Source organism: Nothobranchius furzeri, chromosome 10 (genome assembly GCF_043380555.1).
Source record: "Nothobranchius furzeri strain GRZ-AD chromosome 10, NfurGRZ-RIMD1, whole genome shotgun sequence".
In the NCBI taxonomy this organism is placed as follows: domain Eukaryota; kingdom Metazoa; phylum Chordata; class Actinopteri; order Cyprinodontiformes; family Nothobranchiidae; genus Nothobranchius; species Nothobranchius furzeri.
The window spans coordinates 43,690,799-43,712,958 of record NC_091750.1 but is presented as its reverse complement, the minus strand read 5'-3'; the positions used below and the strand labels follow the sequence as shown (position 1 = coordinate 43,712,958).

The 22,160-nt window shown below is 43.3% G+C and overlaps 1 protein-coding gene across 2 annotated transcripts in view; it reads left to right on the top strand.

The window, feature by feature from the left end:
• The window catches only part of nova1 (RNA-binding protein Nova-1), a 59,789-nt gene extending 43,931 nt beyond the window's left edge, over positions 1-15,858 (top strand). For both annotated transcript variants that reach the window (XM_015960631.3, XM_015960632.2), the window contains exons 3-4: positions 7,496-7,662; positions 8,318-15,858. In XM_015960631.3, the coding sequence (XP_015816117.1) occupies positions 7,496-7,662; positions 8,318-9,337 (1,187 nt within the window). In that variant the 3' untranslated portion in view covers positions 9,338-15,858. The remainder of the gene's footprint in view (positions 1-7,495; positions 7,663-8,317) is intronic.
• Positions 15,859-22,160: the final 6,302 nt, after the last annotated feature.

The window sequence follows — 22,160 nt, the reverse complement described above, 5'->3', positions numbered from 1 at the left end:
GTCCTCCCCCTCCTCCTCCTCCTCCTCCTCATCATCATTATCATCATCATTATCATCAAGACCATCACCAACATCATCATCACCAACATCATCATCATCATCATCATCATCATCATCATCACCGTCCTCCATAGAAGTTCAGCTAAATTTAAGGGGAAGTTTTAAATTACAAAAATAACTTGTTTACATGTTAAACTGGTCAAATCTAAATACTAAGGCAATAATGTAAACCATTATTAAAGATTGATTTGCTTTAACATATGTGGAATGTTTAAATATTTGTTGTGAAGCAACAGAATGTAACACTTACTGTAGATCAAAATCAAGACTACAGTGAAGGTTTTCAAAGTGTCACTCTAATTAGCTAATGAATCCAGAACACCTGCAGAGGGTTCCTGAGTCTTTAGATGGTCTCTCAGTCTGAGATGGATCAATGACATAAATGGACTTTTGCACCAGATTCTAGTTTTCCCAGTTTCACCTGTATGTGTGATTAAGTATGAGACTGGTGATATGTCTCTGTGTACCTGTGTTGGACTGGAGACCTGTCCAGGGTGTTCTCTGCCTCTAGTGCAGGAACCCCTACAGACACCAACATGTACTGATATGAATAACTAATGCTCTGACCATCTGTTATCTGTGTTAGACTTAACATTGGTAAATACTTAATTTTATATGAACTATTATCACACACAAAAATCATATACCAGAGTATATGGTTAGCAAACAGCTTTCAAATTCATGCAACCAGTGACGGTGAGGTAAGGCACCAGCAGTGTTCAAAAACCAGGCCAACAGGCAGACCAGTGAGAGAAATAAGTAGGTCTGCTGTTGTAGTCTTCACCTCTGGAGGCTCTCGTTGTCCTGGACAACACACCGTCTGGTTCCAGGCTGCAGCCAAATGTCCTGAGTACAGCAAAAATAAGTAGACGTTATTTAAAAATAGGCAGATGTGTTTACAATGAAACACCACCTCCCTGCTTTGTGCAAGACCACAGAACTTTTAGTCATCCAACTATCTGGTGACACCATAACACATTCAACGCTGACGTTTAAAGGTGTATTATGCAGAAATGAAGTAAAAGTAGCATCCTGTGGCACAAATGTAGTTACTGCAACCACTTTATACAACTTTTGACGCCTGTCGTCAAATTACAATTGTCGGCGCTGCAGTATCAGCTTGCAGGAGACGCGGCTACCCCACACTCACTGATGGTAAACAGTCGTTACGTCTCTCCTTCCTTTGTTTTAAAAGGAGAAAAAGCTGATAGTCCTGCAACAAGCTGGATAGGAAACATGTTCCAGTAGAACCTTCCTTCCAAAATGACTGAAACCGTCTTTTGGGATTTTCTCACTGTAAAATTCTTACTATATTCTTACGTACTGCACCTTTAGATTAAAGTGTTTCATCTGTGTTTGTTATGATGAGAATAACTGTTGATATTTTATGTGTTACATGAGAACAGCCATACTAAGACTGCTGAAGCTGAAACAGGCTGGTTTTCATCACAGCAGAGATCCAGAGGAGTGTTGAAACATCTGCACTTTGGGATCACGATGAGAAGCTTTGGCCTTTTGGGGAAAGATGTACGCTCTGGGGTGCTGACACATTTTCCTTCCTCTATGCATCAGGAGCAAACTCTGGGACTCAAAGCGCAGTTATTATTTCGACATTTCACTCTTAAAGAGAGTTGGGAAAGCAAACTGATGTCAACAGTACAGAAAGTGAGAAAAGATATCCCTAAACCCAGATGGTGCTGTGCTCTCTTTCTCTTCTGCATTACCCGTCCAGTCTGTGAAAAACTCTCCGCTGAATACACGTTTAACTGGAGGTTACTGTACCAAGTGAAGCTAAAGGACCTCGCCACCCAACAGTTAATGTTAGAAAAGTAAAGCCAAGCTAAGCAATAAGCTGCACCACTCATGGTGACGCATGGTCTGTTTGCTGCATAGCTGAAGAATGTCTAGCTCATGTGTTTATGTGTCTGAGTAAGAAGGGAAAAGAGGTCGCTATCTTAGTATATTCCATCCTAATGGTCTGACTGAACCACATCAGTAGGAGGAAAACAAAGTGATTTTAGGCGTAGTTCTTAAACAACAACAGTAATACTTTTTCTATTTCCTCTAAGGTTTCTATTAATAGGCCAGATGGCTAATAACAGTGATTGGGCTCCACAGAAACCAACCAACACTGATTATCTTGTCTGATTCCTTTTCCAGTGACTGACCCAGGGGCAACATCTAGAGGCACTTCTATACAGCACTTCATATCCACATTTACCTGACATGTGAATGTTCTTCAGCTGGCAGGAGTCTTTAACTCATTTCAACATTTGCTTATTTGTAGACTAGTGTTATTTTTACACATCAAACCGCCTATCCTAAAGCATCTAAATTTAGTATTTGAATTAGTGCCTCCATCAAACATGGCTGCCATCCAGCTGTTAAAATTGATGTTAAAGACATAAGCAACCCTCGAGAGACGGACATAACTTGACAAAGTATTACTGATTAAAAAGCAAAGGAAAATAAATCAGTCAGCGTTTTTGAATTGTGATCCAACAGATCAATAAAAGATACAAGTGAACCTGGCCTGGATCAAACAGCTGTGAACAGATGTGACCATAAGGGTGAGATACCCATCCTTTCCACTGGATGCGTGATTGGCACGTAATGTAATAGGTGTGTTTTACTTGTGAGCTCCCTTCCCACCAGGAGCGTTTTAGATGCAAAACGGCAGCGAAAGGATTGGATGCAGCTGGACCCGCGAGGTCACTAAATCATCAGAGAATTATAGGGCCACGCGTGATCTGGTGAGATCGCACGTGATTTTGAGCAAGGAGAGACTGATCCAGAATGAATCCAGAAAAATCTGTGGATGATTTTCTGTTCTGTAGAGGTTTCATAGGTAATAACATTCTTCTACTATACAACTGGAAATTTGTACCTGACTTTAATTTAGGTTTACAGATGTTTTCTCCTGCTTTTGTGTTTGACTTGCTGACCTGAACTGCTGAGCTTGACTTGTTTTGGAATCGTAGCATGTTAAAAATAGAATAGCAGTGCAAGTACTAGGGATGGGAATCCCCAGCACTGAGGCCGATTCGATTAGCATCTCGAGACGCTATCAGCAATACAATACATTAGCAATGCGGTGAAACCCTCTGCCCATACAATTCAATACGATTCATTCCTGCTGGCGATTTTTAAATGATTTGACAATTTTCTATACAGTACAATTCATGATGTGATTTGAAAGGATTCAACACATTACAAAAAATGTACAAGCCCATATTTGGTTTTCAAACACCTTTTTTTTCACTGAAGGATATTTTGATATTCGATTGTTTTTGATTTATCAATAAATTCTAGGGCTGTGCGATGCAGGACTTTTTAACCAATATCTGAAAAAACCCTGATATTGTCTAACTTTAAATTTCCGATACTGATATAAACTAATGCCAATAACTGTAGGGTCCCCCTAATAAAAAAGGTCATTTAGGTTGCTAGCATCACATTTCTCCTATCATGCATTTAAACTTTAAACATTATCTGTGCGCAGAGAAAACAATTTTAATGTAAGTTATTCGATAGGAAAAAGTTTCATGAAATTTGCTTCCATCAGCACCTGCATGTCATTCTCCCTGAGATAATCCTGGCAAGCACTCTGTGATGCCTTTAAATAATAACACCCTGCACTTGTATAGTGCCTTTCTGAGTCAGAGAACTCCAAAGTCACTATAGTGTATCACACACTCATTCACACACACATTCACACTGGTGGGAATGAGCTACAATGTAGCCACAGCTGCCCTGGGGCACACTGACAGAGGTGAGGCTTTCCAAGCACATGCTCCACCAATCGATCCAGCCACCACCAGCAGGCAATGTGAGTTAAGAGTCTTGCCCAAAGACACAACAGCAGAATTCTCTAGCGGGAACTGGGATAAAACCGTTAGCAACCTGCAGCTAAAGGCTAGAAGACCATGACCATGCAGCTAAAGGCTAGAAGACCATGACCATGCAGCTAAAGGCTAGAAGACCATGACCATGCAGCTAAAGGCTAGAAGACCATGATCATGCAGCTAAAGGCTAGAAGACCATGACCATGCAGCTAAAGGCTAGAAGACCATGACCATGCAACTAAAGGCTAGAAGAACATGACCATGCAACTAAAGGCTAGAAGACCATGACCATGCAGCTAAAGGCTAGAAGACCATGACCATGCAGCTAAAGGCTAGAAGACCATGACCATGCAGCTAAAGGCTAGAAGACCATGACCATGCAGCTAAAGGCTAGAAGACCATGACCATGCAACTAAAGGCTAGAAGACCATGACCATGCAACTAAAGGCTAGAAGAACATGACCATGCAACTAAAGGCTAGAAGACCTTGACCATGCAGCTAAAGGCTAGAAGACCATGACCATGCAGCTAAAGGCTAGAAGACCATGACCATGCAGCTAAAGGCTAGAAGACCATGACCATGCAGCTAAAGGCTAGAAGACCATGACCATGCAGCTAAAGGCTAGAAGACCATGACCATGCAGCTAAAGGCTAGAAGACCATGACCATGCAGCTAAAGGCTAGAAGACCATGATAATGCAGCTAAAGGCTAGAAGACCATGACCATGCAGCTAAAGGCTAGAAGACCATGACCATGCAGCTAAAGGCTAGAAGACCATGACCATGCAGCTAAAGGCTAGAAGACCATGACCATGCAGCTAAAGGCTAGAAGACCATGACCATGCAACTAAAGGCTAGAAGACCATGACCATGCAGCTAAAGGCTAGAAGACCATGATAATGCAGCTAAAGGCTAGAAGACCATGACCATGCAGCTAAAGGCTAGAAGACCATGACCATGCAGCTAAAGGCTAGAAGACCATGATAATGCAGCTAAAGGCTAGAAGACCATGACCATGCAGCTAAAGGCTAGAAGACCATGATAATGCAGCTAAAGGCTAGAAGACCATGACCATGCAGCTAAAGGCTAGAAGACCATGACCATGCAGCTTAAGACTAGAAGACCATGACCATGCAGCTAAAGGCTAGAAGACCATGACAATGCAGCTAAAGGCTAGAAGACCATGACCATGCAGCTAAAGGCTAGAAGACCATGACCATGCAGCTAAAGGCTAGAAGACCATGACCATGCAGCTAAAGGCTAGAAGACCATGACCATGCAGCTAAAGGCTAGATGACCATGATAATGCAGCTAAAGGCTAGAAGACCATGACCATGCAGCTAAAGGCTAGAAGACCATGACCATGCAGCTAAAGGCTAGAAGACCATGACCATGCAGCTAAAGGCTAGAAGACCATGACAATGCAACTAAAGGCTAGAAGACCATGACCATGCAGCTAAAGGTTAGAAGACCATGATAATGCAGCTAAAGGTTAGAAGACCATGACCATGCAGCTAAAGGCTAGAAGACCATGACCATGCAGCTAAAGGCTAGAAGACCATGACCATGCAGCTAAAGGCTAGAAGACCATGATAATGCAGCTAAAGGTTAGAAGACCATGACCATGCAGCTAAAGGCTAGAAGACCATGACCATGCAGCTAAAGGCTAGATGACCATGACCATGCAGCTAAAGGCTAGAAGACCATGACCATGCAGCTAAAGGCTAGAAGACCATGACCATGCAGCTAAAGGCTAGAAGACCATGATAATGCAGCTCCCTGAAAAGGCCTGAGTCTTAATGAGCATTTTAAGGGCTTGAAACTTGTATCTAGTGAGAGCTTAGTAACATTTAGCCATCACGAAATAAAATTAATAGTTTTGGGCTTATATGTACTCTTCAGGCATGTGTGGGTTATCAGAAATGTAAGGTATTAAGAAGCCTTGAAAGTGCTTGAATTTGGTTTTGACGAATGTATAAGTAGAAGTTCTTAGAGAAAGGGTTGTCATTTACCATCAGATTCACCACAATCTAATCTGGAAACTCAAAAGATACAGTGACATAAATGCAACGCTTTTGTCTTTGCTCACATTTTTCATGAGCTGAACTCAAACATCTGAAACTTTTTCTACATACACAGAACACCCATGACTCTCAAATATTGTTCTGGAATCTGTCTACATGTGTGTTAGTGAGCACTTTTCCTTTACCAAGAGAATCCATCTCACCTCACAGGTGTGGTATATCAAGGGGCTTTAGACAGCTATAATAATGTACAGGTGTGCCTTCGACTGCCCTCAATAAAAGGACACCCTGAAATATGTAATTCCCGCCTAGCTTACCGCTTATGTTTAGCTGCATTTTAATGTTGAGAAGAAGTCGAATTTTTGTCATGTTAAAGTTGCCTGTTGATGGTGGGACGTTGATGATGTGGAGCACTTAAGGAGGGATCCTAATAAAGCATTATTTTATTATTTATAAGATAAATGTGTGTTTATTGCTGAATTGTGTAAAATTGAATAAATAATGTCAGGATGTAGCCTGTTTGGTTTGGTTTGTCACATTTTGATTGACAGCAGGTCTGCTTCTGTTTAACTTTGAATTGTTTTCATTTATTTGGTCCTTTTACTGATGATGGAAAATATTTTGGCAGTATGAAGCTTGACAGCTGCTATCTAATGATATTCCTGTGTGAGCTGCATGTCTGATGTCAAAAACACGTCTAATGAGTTTCATGACCTCCATTTCTAAAGTTTGCATTTTCATCTCTGTACCAATAGACTGCCTGAGCTCATCATGCAGCACTGTCTTTGACACAGAGTCATCAAGTACGACAAGGTTTGATTTCCTCAGAATCCACTTGAGCCTTTTCTAAGTGCTGATAAATGGACCAGAGATGGATGCAGATGTGTCGAGCATGATTGTTAAAGAACTTCTGATCAGGCGGTCTTTCCCATTCACAAATATGACAGTCAGTGGGAGAAAGTGTTCGTCTCTCTCAAGCCCCCCCTCACACTTCAGCTGTGTTTCTAACTGGCAACTGAAATTAATATATGTTACATCCTTTCAAAAGAAAGTCAAATGTTACTAAGATCAAGTCAATAAGGTGAATGCCAAAAGGACAGTTGCAACAATCGTGCACACCAGGATAAAGAACTTGGTGTTCCATCACCTGTTTCCACGGCTCGGTCCTTTCACCATGGCAACAGAATGCCAGTTGGGTTGTCAGTGTGGGTGTAGAAAGAAGCTTAGAGGAAGAACAAATGTGTGTTTAGTCTAATAATGCTGAAAAACAAGGACAGGCACAGCGGTGCAGCAGTGTAAGTGTTACATCATTGAGAAGGAATCCTTCTCCCCATGTGGCTCACTTACTAAGCAGCATTCGGTCTTTCAGCTGTTTCTCTGCTGATTGTGTAAATGGGGGAGTTGAGGAACACCTTCATGAGATGTCAAGGGCCATTATTTACTGCAGAAACCTCAGTATGTCCAGCCTTAAGTTCATCCCTCAAATCTGCCTCCTAAGTATCCACTCAGATGACATCAGAGTACCCAATAAGTTACGTTTGTCCTTTTCTGCCTCTTTTATTGCAGGAACAACAGAAAGAGTCTGTCTGATACAAGGCACCGTCGAAGCTCTCAATAGTGTTCACAACTTTATTGCGGAGAAAGTCCGTGAGATGCCCCAGAGTGCCCAGAAACCAGAACCAGTCAGCATACTACAACCACAGACCACAGTAAATCCTGATCGCGTCAAACAGGTGAGATTCTGATCAGTCAGCTTTGCCATTTCATCCCTGATAGCAGCTGGATCCCGGCAAGGATTACAAGTTTTAAGTTGAGTGTTTGGAACTAGAGCAGGAAATGATGTCAGACCAGTCAGGACCATCTACTGGTAGTACTGGTGTGAAAATGATCAGCAGTGACAGCTACTAGATGTTGTGTCGTCCGTGCAGGACTGAAGAGGTCAAAACAAATCAAGGATGGACGCTGAAGTCCCATTTAGCGTCACATAGGTTAGTTTTATCAACAGGCTGTTCTTTAGGTGAAGCGAGCTCTGGACAAATGCTGAACTGTGTGGTGAGTCATTTTTACTGGAATGTCTAGTTCTGTGTAACAAACACAGGCTTTTGTGTTTGTTTTGAGGTAGAAGCAGCTCTCCTCTGTGGTCTATGACCTACAGTTGGTCAGGGTCAGGAAAATGTGAGTGTATGTAGTTATTTTTACCTACAGTCTTTCATAGCTAGACAGAGCCGTGTGGCAGCTGCAGCTTAAACCCGCGGGATTAACAAATTGCTGAGTAAAGTGGGGGTTGGTGTAGTATTCTGTGTCAGTGAGAGATGTCCCTCTATCTTTTTACTGTCTGTTTTTTTATTTCTCTTCTTCTTCTACCACAATCTCTCTATTTCTCTGCAGGCCAAATTGATTGTGCCCAATAGTACAGCAGGGCTGATCATTGGCAAGGGTGGAGCCACAGTGAAAGCAGTAATGGAGCAGTCAGGGGCTTGGGTGCAGCTCTCTCAGAAACCAGAAGGCATCAATCTGCAGGAGCGAGTGGTGACCATCAGTGGGGAACCCGAGCAGAACCGTAAAGCTGTGGAAATCATTGTGCAGAAAATCCAGGAGGATCCTCAGAGTAGCAGCTGCCTCAATATCAGCTATTCCAACGTCTCTGGTCCAGTAGCCAACTCCAACCCTACCGGCTCCCCCTACGCTAACACAGCTGAGGTGCTGCCCAACGCAGCTGCAGCGGCTGCCACTGCCTCGAGCCTTCTGGGCCAAGCCGGACTGACAGGAATGGGTGCCTTCCCTGCTGCCATGTCCAGTTTCTCTGGCAATGACCTACTGGCCATCACCTCAGCTCTGAATACACTGGCCAGCTACGGCTACAACACCAACACCCTGGGCCTGGGCCTCAACCCTGCAGCTGCCTCTGGAGTCCTTGCTGCGGTTGCAGCTAGTGCAAACCCTGCTGCTGCAGCAGCAGCAAACCTATTGGCCTCCTATGCTAATGATGCCTCTGGCAGTGCTGGGCACCCTGCTACCGGCCTCAGTGGGTTCTCCCTGGGTTCACTAGCAGCTGCTACTGGGGCTTCCAATGGTTACCTAAATGCTTCATCCCCATTAATGGCCTCATCCCTGCTGGCAACAGAGAAGCTGGCAGACGGGGCCAAGGACGTGGTTGAAATAGCTGTCCCCGAAAATCTGGTGGGTGCCATCTTGGGAAAAGGAGGGAAAACGCTGGTAGAGTACCAGGAGCTGACAGGAGCCCGCATCCAGATCTCCAAAAAGGGAGAGTTCATTCCTGGTACTCGGAACCGTAAAGTTACCATAACAGGGTCGCCAGCCGCCACACAAGCTGCACAGTATCTGATCAGCCAGCGGATCACGTACGAGCAGGGAGTACGCGCTACCAACCCACAAAAGGTGGGCTAAAATGAAAATGAAGAATATAACAAGAGTGAAGACAGAAAAAGAAAGAAATTGAGTCGTGATGAGTAAAAAAAAAAAATCCAAATCTATGTTCAATATTTCAGTATACAATGAAAGAATCACAAAGGAGGAGGTGGGGGAGACAACAAAGATAAGCGTGTGTGACATGTGAGTGTGTTTTTAGGACTGACGTCCTGATGTTTTTAAAAAGTTTGTGTCAAGTTTGTTTGACCATGGCGATCAGAGTAAGCTGAACTGGTCCACTGCCAAGCTGCAGATTCAAGAGTGTGACCGCAGGGTCTCACCCTCCTCCAAAACCTCATTTCTGTTTTTATTTTGGGGGTTGGTTGTCTGATTTTGGTGGTTTTAAACCTCAGCATCCAGCGAGCTGAGCGTGTCAGACGATCTAACCAGAGCATCCTTTTGTTTTCAGTGCAGAATGCATTAACGGGGGAGGTTTCATCACACAGCACCTGAGCTCTTTTCCGTCTACAGGGAAACAAAACAAGAGTAAATTCTTAAGAGAAAGAGAAAGTTCAAGTTGGCGTATGTAGAATTCGAGCTCATATCATAATTGAAGTTTCTAAATTGAGGTATTTTATATTTTCATTCTTAATTTATTGACACGGTCTCATTCAAACACAAATAGATCAATTAAACCTGTAAAAGCAGGTTGATATGAATGTAAAAACAATATTAGCCTATTGCTATTTTATTTACAGGGATGTGTTGCAGTGAAAGAAATGTATAACCCAAATCCAGTCTGAACTTTGCCATCGCTGTCTGCAAGTATAGTTCAGGGGTTGAATAATCAATGTGAGAGGGGCGAGGAGACACACAGGAATGTATAAATATATTATTTACACAAACACTCGTAGAAAACGCTCCCAGAAACGCACAAAGACTAAAACATTTGCATATTCAGCCACAGCTACAAACACAGCAGAACATGTTTGACCCGTTCTTGGTGCTATAGGGTTAGGTTCGTCATGAAACTAAAATCTTTACCTGGATAGCGTAGCTGATGTGTCGGCCAGCCATCGGTAGCTCCCTGGAGCTGACCCAGCCTCTCGCCTGATGACGGAGACTGATTCAGAACTTTGTTAGAATTCTAGAGCATTCTTTTCTGATCAAATCTGAATCTTGTGCAACAGAAAACACCTGAAGCAGTTTCTGCCTCAGCCAGACATTCGCCACGTCCCAGATTTAGCTAAAGGTTCTGCTGACCTGAACGCAGTGTTCAACTCCTTCAGCTTGCAAAGGGAACAGAGCACCATGAAGGCATTTTGATGAGCTGTATGAATCAAAATGTGTGAACAAAGAAACTATTGCCTTTACATTAAGGGCAGCAGACTGACAGGAGGGGAGGAGAATGGCGCTCGCATGGGAGGTTTGGAGTCACTTCCCTGTGAGCATCAAGAAAAAACACTAAACAAAAAGAGGATTTTGCTGTTCACACAGCAAAATCCTCTTTTGGTTTGGTGTTTTTTCTTGATGCAGACAGCGTTCCAGACACGTGTTGCAGCTCGAGTGGAGCACGTAATAAAACATCAAACATTTTTAGTCTTTCCTTGCTGATTGTTGAACAGTGGCTGGCTAAATGTGAAATGATCTCGTGTCCCCTCTGTGCTGCTATCCATAGCATCCATTCTGAGTCCACTGAGTCTCTGAAGACTGCACTGTGATGCATTTCCAACACACATAATGTGTGTCCGTCCCTCTTTGGGACACAAGTATGTCATAATGTGCACATCTATGTCACAAGACCTATCAATAACGACGGAGGGGAAATCTGCACAAGAGCATTTCTACGGCAGCGTCTTGTGATGTTTTTGTTCATGAACATGCTGCACTTAAATTAGTGAACATTTTCTGATTTTCAAACGAATTCTTGCCTCCCCGCTCTGTGTCCTCTCTGTGTGCCCACCTCCCTTTGCTCAAAAGACATTGACAGCTGTCCCCATCAACCCAAGCTCTATGATCAGCGTGTTTAATACAACGCTGTGAGGGTTGGTGCTGAGTTGTGTCGAACACAATCAGACACTCCAGTCTTATGAAAACTTACGAAACAGACCTTCTCACTTGCATAAATCCTGCGTATGAAGTAAATGGATGTAAATCAACTTCCTGTTGCTGAACATGAGGCGTAGCAATCACAGGAGTGAGCCTCCTCAGAAATCTCTCCTCTCGCTGTGTGTATGGAAGGCTTCACATTCGTCCAAATCCAATCTGGCCACCAGTGAAATCATTGTGTAAGATAACCCTTTACTGCCCAAGATTTTAGCATATAATAAAATACAAGCACAAAACAAGGGGGTGTTTTATCAATGCAACTGGACTGTTTGACTCCGGAGAGCTCCCCTCCAGGGCTCTCTGATCGATACGTTGTGCCAAAAGCCGTTTTCCTCTGCCCCTCATTAGCTTTCCTCTTTCTCTCGACATCTTAGTCCCCTGCATGCTCTCTCTGTTCTGTGGTTCTTCCTGTCTCCTAGAACCCCATCTGTGCTCCTTCCTACACGGTTCTCTCCCCCTCTTTCTCCTTCCTCTCGTCTCGTAGTCTCACGGGCGATGCCTTGGATGTGCCACGGGTGGGAGTTATGCACTACAGGTCACAGGGGTGTGAAAATGTTTTCCCAGGCTGCAGCGTTCACAAGGCCAAAATGCACAGAACACACCTGCCTCCAAAACTGTGACACCCACAGAGATCAACCGGCAATCTTTGCTCAAAGGGTTAAATCTGAGCGAAGAACAAATCACATTTAGACATCGTTCGTCTTTTACATGAAGAGATAATCTGTTTCTCCCTCCCAAAGGAGGCCAATCGTGGTTAAATAAATATCAAAATGGTGGCTTAGCTGGAGTTTCAGCCTCTAAAGGAAGAACAGTTCAGACGTTCGATCGCTGGAGAGCAACGTAGGAAGGGGTTGGTGACCTTAAGCCGAAACAATGACATCCTTTATGCATATCCTGTTATCTGAAAACGACTAGAAATCCTTTCTGTGGAAAACAATATGTCATGTCATTTGATCTATATGTACTTTATTGTAGCTATTCTAGTTTGTAGTCCAAATGCAGTCCCGCGTTGTCGATAAAATGTGAAACTATGTTATATTTGTGTGGATGATGAGAGTGCCAACTAAGCCTGACTAAGATTAGCTTCGCGATTCGTTTGTGCATTATAAAGACTCATCATTGAGCGGTGGTGTCCATATTCCTGTCACTGATGATTTAGTTTGACCGTAAGAAAATGTTAAGAATATTGGAAGCAATATAGTAGCATGTTGTCCTGTTTTGTGTTTTATGTCTGTTGTATGAACCTTTGAAATTACTAAGATTTTGAATGAATAGGTTTACACGTACTTTTTTGTAAGTTATGAAAATGCTGCTATTTGATAAGTAAACTATACAAAATATTTTAGTTGAAAAGATGTCTGTTCTGTTGATTAGAGACGTGCTCCGACAGACGAGAGCATCACAGGAGGTGTATAGAGGACTATACCGTACTGGTAAGATAGTAAAAGTAATAATAGACTCCATAGTATGACCTGTGCCAAACTAGACCTCCGCAGCTTCTGAAATTGTAGATGTGCGATCAAATGTTAGATATCAATAACTTGTTTAGAAGTGCTGATCAAGTGCCAAACATTGTCTTTTAAGTTGAGAAAAGATAATCAAATACATTACTTAAGAAAACAAAAGACAAAGAGCTTTCTGTGCATTGTTTTACCCCATAGGTACATAGAGTAAGAGTTAAAGATTGTGATTTTTATGAACCATGTCGTTTTACACTCCATGCATCCCTTGTGTGTTTGTTTGACCTGTGGCTTAAGTACTGCTGTTTTCTCACTAATGTCTCTATAGGCCAGCATGGACTAAGCATAACATGTTATAAGCATCCATAACATAGCCATTAACAATCAAAATGTGTTCGTGGAGTTAGGTGTTATCTTTTTGCACGTCTTCTATTGCATGGTATCAAAGTAAAATTATGGAGGAAAAAAAAGATAAAAATCTGCGAGGAGTCTCGCAACATTCAAAGACATAAACGCTGCATGCAGTCAGATGTAAAGCTCTTCAGTTCGATCACCTCATGTTCAAAAAAAGGTGTTTATGTTGTGAGTTGGGAGGGAGCTCATTTTTTCATGTTGGCCGGAAAAAAGACACACACACACACACACACACACACACGCGCGCGCGCGCACACACACATCTGAGGATTCTCTTCAGTCTAGGTCATCTCTCTCTCTCTCATCACCAGAGAAGATATTTAGTTTTTTAGGTCCCGTGAGGAGTTTTAAAAATGTGAAACAAGCAAACGTGAAAATGTTACTCAGTGCATTGGCTCTTTGCGTTTTAGGAGATCATCTCTTTTACCGTTTCAGCGTCACACAACTTGTCTCATAAAAGTTTCTGATATCGTTCATCTTGCAGCTTGAAAGCCCAGATCTAATCTATGAATGTACTCATTTACTCTTTTTTTTTTTTTTTATTCTCTTGAATGTTTATTTGTCTTTAATGTAAATTCAGGGCAGATATACGTGTAAAGTTAAAATCTATGTGGAACATCCTTCAGCTATAGTCAGGTAGGCCTCACACGGCCACAGTCATGAATCAGACACGTGAACACAACTTCCGATCCGCTGTCAACATTTTCTTGTTTGTTTGGTGTTGCATAAATGCACTTTAACGATGGGTGGGTCGTGCGGGGGTGAAATGAAGCAAATCGCGTTGGCTTTCCACAGCTCGTTTCTTTTGCTTTACTGTCATTTTTGTTTCTCTAATCTGTTGTTTCCCGAAGCTGTTGGGTCTGGAGGACGATGGACAGGGCTGGAGTCTCAGACAGAATAAAAGTAGCAGCTGTTTCTTCACTCTAAAGCTTCTCCGCCACATTCCCTGCTGCTGTCAGTTGGCTGGAACATTTCAATGTTACATTTCAAACAAAGCAAGGTGACTGGTTTGTCAGCAAACACGATTAGAACCACTGGACTGAAGTGGAGGGTGAGGAGTCAGGTCCGTGAGGCATATTTGTCACCAGCAACAGGAAGAAAGTCTCTGGTCTGCATGGAAAGGATGAGAGATGAAGGCCTTCTGACTTCATGGTACGTCTGCCTCGTTGTTTTGTGTCACAAAGCCCTTTTTGTTTATTTTCTGCTCCACATTCGAACTCCAGACAAATTACAGGATCGTTCCTATACTCCCCTTGTTTGTTTTGATTTGGTTTCTACTCAATCCCGGACTGTCACGCGCCCCATGGAGCCTTTCACGAGGAGACAAGGACTGGTTTGAAACGCTATGAACTGGCTGCTCACTCCTCTCTTTAAACCGATTCTACCTGAGTCTCACCCGCGATACCACAACTTGAGTTGCATTACGCCGAGAACCTGCTACTGTGTCCACCCTTTAAACGGGTTCAGGTTTTTTTCTGGGGAAAAATGGGACACTTTGCCAACCACACATGAGGTCATTTATGTCTCTGACCCTCTGAACCTCCCATGAACTTTGTTGACCTTCATTGCCAAGAACTCATTTTTACTCATACACGTGTTGGAGATGTTACCGTCGAACTCTGCAAGAACCGTTCTTCTGTTTCGTGGTCATCCCGACTCTCCTGCAAGGTGAAATGCTCGTTTGTGTATAAAATGAAGAAAGCATATCTGAGCCTTGCAGACATTTTTATCTTCCTTTGGGGTTTGCTTTTACGTTATTTAACTTCTGTTTGTTCCATCTTAGAAAAAAATGGACTGACAGCATACCATCAGATAGTTCCAGTTTAAGCAAAGTGATGTTTTTGATGATTGGGTACATTTCTCTCTGCTGTTAATGAAAATGTTTCTGTCTTTCTTTTGTCACAAGTGGGGAGAATCTGTGAAAGTCCGGAGTATAAACTACCTAAAAGGGCTTTCTTAGAGAGCATTTAAATGTCTTTTAAATCAAGAGTCCTTTGAACATGTTTAAATACAAAAAAAAAAAAAAAACGCCTACTTGTGCCATTCTTGAAGAAGTGAGAAAGCTTTTCATGGCATATATTTGTCAGCAAGAGTGCCAAATAATTCCACACTGAGCCAAAAGGCAGCCAGCCGACATCACTGTAAGATCGGTCCCGTTCCATTTCCACTCCCCTTAAAACATCACCTATACGTGCAACGTCTCCGCTCATGCCCCATCATTGTTATGCTGCCAGTCTGTTTTCTGCTTTTGTCAGAAACATCTCAGAAGCAGTATATTTTCTAATTAATGAACTGTTGATTAAATGACAACAGGCACTACGGTGAGGGAATGAGAGGATTTTAAACGTCATTGTTTTTATTAGTTGATTTGAACATTATTCATTAATAGATTTATTGATAATGACTATTTAATGTAACTGTAGTACTGTGTTTGTAAAAGAAATTCAGTGAGTTGTGTTATATGACTCGTGGACTACCAGTGAAGTCAGCATTTCAGTGTTAACAATTGAATTGTTTTTTAAAGATTATTTTTGCGACGGCAACAAAGAGTCATTATAAATGTTCATTTTAACATCACTTGTCTTCTGTTGCTTTTATTCTCCACCTTGTTCCTTGAAGAGGTCAGACAAAGGTCAAAGGCCGGCCACATACGTTCACATCCAACACGTGGGACTCCGCAGAGGATCTGAACTCATATTAAATGTGATAAAAACCAAGTTGTTTTGTTCCGCGACCCGGACCCGGATAAGCGGAGGAAGACGAAGACGAAGACGAAAAACCAAGTTGTGACATTTACGGGTGTGTTTGGTGATGGTGGCGGACTCCATCCAGATGTTTGTTTGGTTGTTTTTTTTACTTTAGTCAGACAATGTAGGCTATCGAGCCTCCCCTCAGACGTTTAACCGTTTTACCAGTTTGAGGCGTATTTAGTCCAGTTCCTTCTGTGAAGCCCGTTCTCTCTGATCTCTAGTCTGTGCGTTTATGTCAGAGACCAGAGCGGCCCGATTCTGGGAGACGGCTCATGGAACGACAAAACGCTTGATAAACAGAAACACAATCTTAGCAACGTGGGAGACGTCTCCAAACTGTTCTTCGCAGAACCTAGCATGACAGAATGTGGCTGTCTCCAAACGGACTCATCTGGATTTCCTGCTTTTAGGGCTATGTTCATACGCTCCAGTGTGAATGGTTCGCGGCCCTAAAATGACTTGTGTGCGCAGATCAAGACAAGTCGCACACAACGTGCTCTGTGGAGTCAGAATCAGGAGAGGTGGAGTTGTGATGTGGAAAGTTTCACTGACAGCAGTTCATCCACAAGGTCAGGATGTCCAGACACAGCTCCTCGGGAGTTTCAAACCTCCGCTGACTCGTGACGAAAGCGCCCGCTGTAATGCGACATGTCCTTTCAGACTGAAGTCTGTTCACAATCATCAGGCGCTTCATATTCAGTACCACATATGGAAGTCACCTGGATGGTATTTGAGAAAAATTTGGACCTGTGCTGTTCAGACTGTCTTAAAAATAATCGGATATGGGTCACATGTGGAATATAAGTCTGATCTGAAGCACTTTGCCTGAAATGTGGCCTCACCTGTCGAATGCAGTAGAGGGGCGTAACAGGTATGGAGGAGGTCCAGTTTCCGCAAGGCCTTTGGACGGACTGCCGTTCACGCTGAGCACGGTTCCTGTGATTAACATCTCCGTATATCTGCTCCCACAAGAGCACCAAACGATTAGAAATTTGACACAGTATGTTTATAAATGTAACTGTGAACTGATCGTGTCAGGTTAGAGAGGAGGTTGGACCCAGTGTGCAGGTACCCAGAACTACACAGAGAGATGAGGTGTGGAAAACAAGTCCTTTTATTTAAGGAGCATCGGGGGAACAAAATATCCAAAGGCTCAAAAGACCAGGGAGCAAAGTCGAACTCCTCACAGGAGGCAAAAACTGGAACACACAAGGCTTCAAAGCACACTGACAGGAGAGTCAGGCAACAAACCCGGAAGACAAGAAGGACTTAAATACCCAGGGCAGCGATCAGGGAAACAAGAAGCAGGTGTGAGGGGAGTGTAAACTGATGGGAGTCACGGGGGGGTGGGGGAGGGGGGGGGGGGTCTCTGAAACCAAATACTACATTGTAACTTGGGGAACTAGAGGGACCTAAAAGAGGAGCGGGTTCAGACTAACAATAAACGAGATGGGACGACTAGAAATGAAGAGATTAGAGGGAACATGGAAGGGGCTGGGGACCACAGGGACACAGAACACCACAGATATCCCTGTCATTCATAAAGCCAGCAAAAAGAAAGCAACACGAGTTTTTCTTTTAAATTCTAACAAATGCACCTCGCTGAAACACATCTCACTTCCTGTCTGGCTCGTGCTTTTTTTTTTTCTTCATGTCAAGCAGCGTCTGATAAATCTATGAGGAAGCCGTACGGACGCTGGACCACACCTGTTCCACATTCAGTGTGAAGCAGGCTTTACACTTCATCCAGTTTCCAACTGCTGCCTGATGCCCCAAAAGCTGCTTTTCTGACTAGATGAGCCCTTCATCTGTCAGTGGTCATTTATTTGTAGCAGAAGGGTTGTAGATGTAGTTATTCCTTCTTCATTTTAGCGGCTGAAACCTGAAAATGTAACCAAAACCTCTCATGTGTTCATTTCCAGTCTGAGTGAAACACCTGAGCCTGAATCACTAACAGGGATAGAGCTCAGTTTGATCAGAAATAAACGGTTTCCTCCTGAGGTGATTTATCTGCTTGTGTGTGCACTGAGTTTGCTGCCCAGTAACCAGTTACACTTACTGGTTATTAGATTCAGACATTCAGCTGTGAAGGTGACGTCTGGAGAAAAGTGCAGACACAGGTGCAACTTAGAAAACAGAGCTGACATCTAACAGTCCGAAACACGAGGGCAAACTTTCCTGAGACCCTCATGCATGGACGTAATTTTGGGGGGGACATGGGGGACATGTCCCCCCTACTTTTTCCAAAGTCAAGTTTTGACCCCTGCACTTTTTACCATCCAAAAACAATATTACACTATATTAAATTGACACTGGTTGAGCTCTAGGACCAAGCAGAAAACAACTGTTTGTGTTGAAGCCTGTTTCCCATTAGAACATAGTGTAAAGACCCCCCCCCCCCCCCTAAAGTGAAAATTACATCCATGCCCTCATGTACAGCGTTAGACTTCATACAGAAAAAAAGAGCTTGGTGGGAATGCAAGGGGGTTTGACCAAAGAAGTTTTGAATGTTTTGTTATGATTGTTAAAATTAAAATGGCAAAACGATTACATTTTCTCTTGTTAAATTCATCTTTAGACCACAGCTTAAACCCACCCAAGTGTCCTGAAAGCAACATAGATCTCAATTTAGCATATTAATGATGAGTGGCAATAAATCACAGAAGTAGTCAACCCCAACAAGTTCAGTTCCGTTTATTTAAACAGCAAAGTCAACTCAGTGTGCAGTGCATTCACAAGAATCCTCAATGCTGCTCCACTACAGCAATGTAACAGCCATAGTTCAGCTATTAATAAACTTTATTACAACTATACAATTACTATAATATAACTACATCCATTTTCCTCCGCTTTTCTGGGGTCGGGTCACAGGGACCCAGAGGCCCAGACTCCCCTCTCCCCAGCCACTTGGACCAGCTCCTCCGGGGGAATCCTAAAGGTTGGTTTATGCTTGACGCGTCAGCGAGGTCCGCACGGCTCCGCGCGGAAAAGTTGTGTCATGTTGCGTCATTTTAACAACCACGCCCCTCCACCTCCGCACGACCCAAGATTTCCGCAATGCGCACCTCGGAAAATTTGTAACCACGTGGACGGATGGATGGACGCGGAAAAACATGGCGGACCGGCAAGAACTAGTATGGCAGAGGTTCGTAAATACAGACATTTGTATGATTCAGCTCTCAGAGATCACCGGGATCAACATGTTGTTAATAATTCTTGGAGAGAAATAGCTCGCACTGTCGGAAAAGACGAGGATGCTGTTAAAAATGCTGAAATGCCATGTTGTAAACAGTAATTTCTACTTCTACTATGGTGTAGTATTGGGTGCATGCCGTAGAGCTCTATGCTGCCCCATTCACTTTGGGAGAATATTGGCTCACCGCAGAGACAAGCCGCATGAACCATAAACGCTGCGAGATGTGAAGCGCGTTCCATCCGCGAGCCGCATCACCAAGCGGAAAGTGAATGCGTCAAGCATAAACCAAGCTAACTCCGACACTAACTCCTCCACTTGGGGCAGGGTCTCCTCCCTCACCTGAGAATGGCTCAAGACCATAGTCTCGGATTTAGAGGAGCTGAATCTCATCCCAGGTGCTTCACACTTGGCTGTGAACCTCTCAAGCGAAAACTGGAGATCACGGTTTGATGAACCCAACAGGACCACATCATCTGCTAAATAAAGCTCTTCAGGCCATCAAAATGGCCACCTAGAAATCCTGTCTGTAAAAATTATTAACAGGATTGGTGACAAAGGGCAGCCTTGGTGGAGTCCAACTCTCACAGCAAATGAGCCTTATTTACTGCTGGCTATGGGGACCAAGCTCTGACAACAACTATACCGGGACCTAACAGCCCATATCAAGAGTTCCAGTTTCCCATTCTCACAAAGTATCTTCTTAGGACTCCCCAAGTGACAAGGTCATATGTGTCTGGTCCCGTGTCCTGGTCTCCTGCTTCCCTTCATGTCTCCTTCCCTGGCTGTGTCATTTACATTCCTTCTTTTGATTCTTGTCTCTTTAGGATAAATGATAAATGGCATGTGTAGAGCCTTTCAGAGCCAGAGGACTCCAAAGCGCTTTACACTACAGTGTATCATTCATCCAGTCACACACACATTCACACACTGATGGTGATGAGCTACAATAGCCACAGCTGCCCTGGGGCACGCTGACACAGGCGAGGCTGCCGAGCACTGGCGCTGCCGGTCCCTCAGACTCCCACCCACAGGCAAGGTGGGTTAAGTGTCTTGCCCAAGGATCGAACCTGCAACCTTCCGATAACTGGACAACCCGCTCAACCTGGTCTAATGTTTCTAATTTATTCTGGTGTTTCAGGTGTCGTTTATGTAGTTTAGGTATTGTCTCCCCAGCCCTACTGTGTCTCTAGTTCTGTAGTTTCAGGTGAAGTAGTTCCCTGTAGTTTTCTTAGACTTATTCCCCAGCCCTCTAGTTTTTGCTCAGTGGTTTTTGTTCTTCTGTTTGAGTTCTGGCTTTTCCAGTGTTTGTTTATTCCCTTAGCAACCTTCTAGTCCATCTTACTTTATTGTCTTTTTATCATGTTAGTTTCAGCCTCCTGCGTATGTTTCCTCCCTACTCCGTTAATTGGTCACACCTGCTCCCAGTCTCCTTGATCACCCTCCTTGTGTATAAAGCCCTGTCTTGTCTCTCAGTGTTTGCTGGTCTATTGTTTCCTGTCAGCGTGGTTTGTGGCCGCATGTGCTCCTATTGCTACCCGGAGTTTGTTAAAAGGTTGTTTTGTGTGATTCTGAGTTGGCACCCTTGGATGTAGCCTCAACCCTCCTTCAAATAAAGGATCGTTGATTTTTGCAACATCTCACTCTCTGTGCTTTCCTGGGTTACTGTGTTTTGGGTCCACACCTCCTACAAAGCGTGACACACAAGTCCTCTCTAGGTCAGCAAAAAAACATGTAGATTTGTTGGGCAAACTCCAATGCACCCTCTAGAACCCTGCTAAATATATAGAGCTGGTCCAGTGTCGCACAGCAGGCCCTACTCTCCAGAATCCCTCAGTAGCCTTTACCAGACAAGCTTAGGAGTTTGATTCTCCTGTAGTTACAAAACAATCTGTGATCCTGTTTTTAAATTAAAGGACCACTACCCTGTCACCAATTTCCATGCAATATTGCAAAACCACGTCCACCAACACAGCCTCACAACATCCAGAGCATCAAGGAGCTCAGAGTGAATCTCATCCACCTCCAGGGCCTTGCCGCGGAGGAGCTTTATGACCACCTCGGTGACCTCAGCACAAGAGATTGGAAGGCCTGACCCAAAGTCATTAAGATTAACTAACAATAACTAGTAAAGGTTGCATGTCAGAGAAAACAGAATTACAATTGATGAAATTGCCCTTCTTCTTTTTGGTGAAAGTGGAGAGGAGCAGCTTCTGTTTATAGGCGTGGTTCACTCGTTTCAACAATACATCTGCAGTGGTCGCCAGTTAGAATGGATGCCTTGTAAGTCGTAGTCGGCACAAAAAGTCCTGGTGCGTCTGTTTCAGGATCTAAAAGATTGCCAGAACAGGAGGACAGGATTTGGAGTCTTCCTTCCTGATCTTTGGACATCTCTCTTCTGATTGGTAAACAGAAACATGACTCTACCACTGACTGCTTTGCTCTGCAACGTTGATGTTTTATCTCCACAATAACACAAGCCTGGAGAAGTTCTGCTGTGTGGTGAAGTTGCTAACGCTAATGATTAGGTTATACTAGCCAAGACATTTTCTGCTGTTTTGCTGGACAGTAAACCAACAACAGTCATGATGGGTGAGTCCATGAATGCTAACCCTTTGGGTGCCAGAGTTTTTTCAAGAAAATATTCAATTTTGACATGACTAATTCAAAAGTTGTAGCTTGGAAATGGTTAGAGATAAAGAAAAACTGTAAATGAGAAAAATCTTCAGCAGGACCCAAACTCTTTAGTGCATTCATACTGTGTTTTGTCTGTAATCCATTCTTTTTTTATGGCTAGAGCTACACGCTGAAACATGTAAGGTTAATAAAATGTTTTTACTAAACTGTGTAAGAAAGTAGAACCCAAAGTTTGTGTTGGGAGCAAATTCACTCATCTAATTTGCATATTATGACTTCACCAATTCAATTCAATTCAA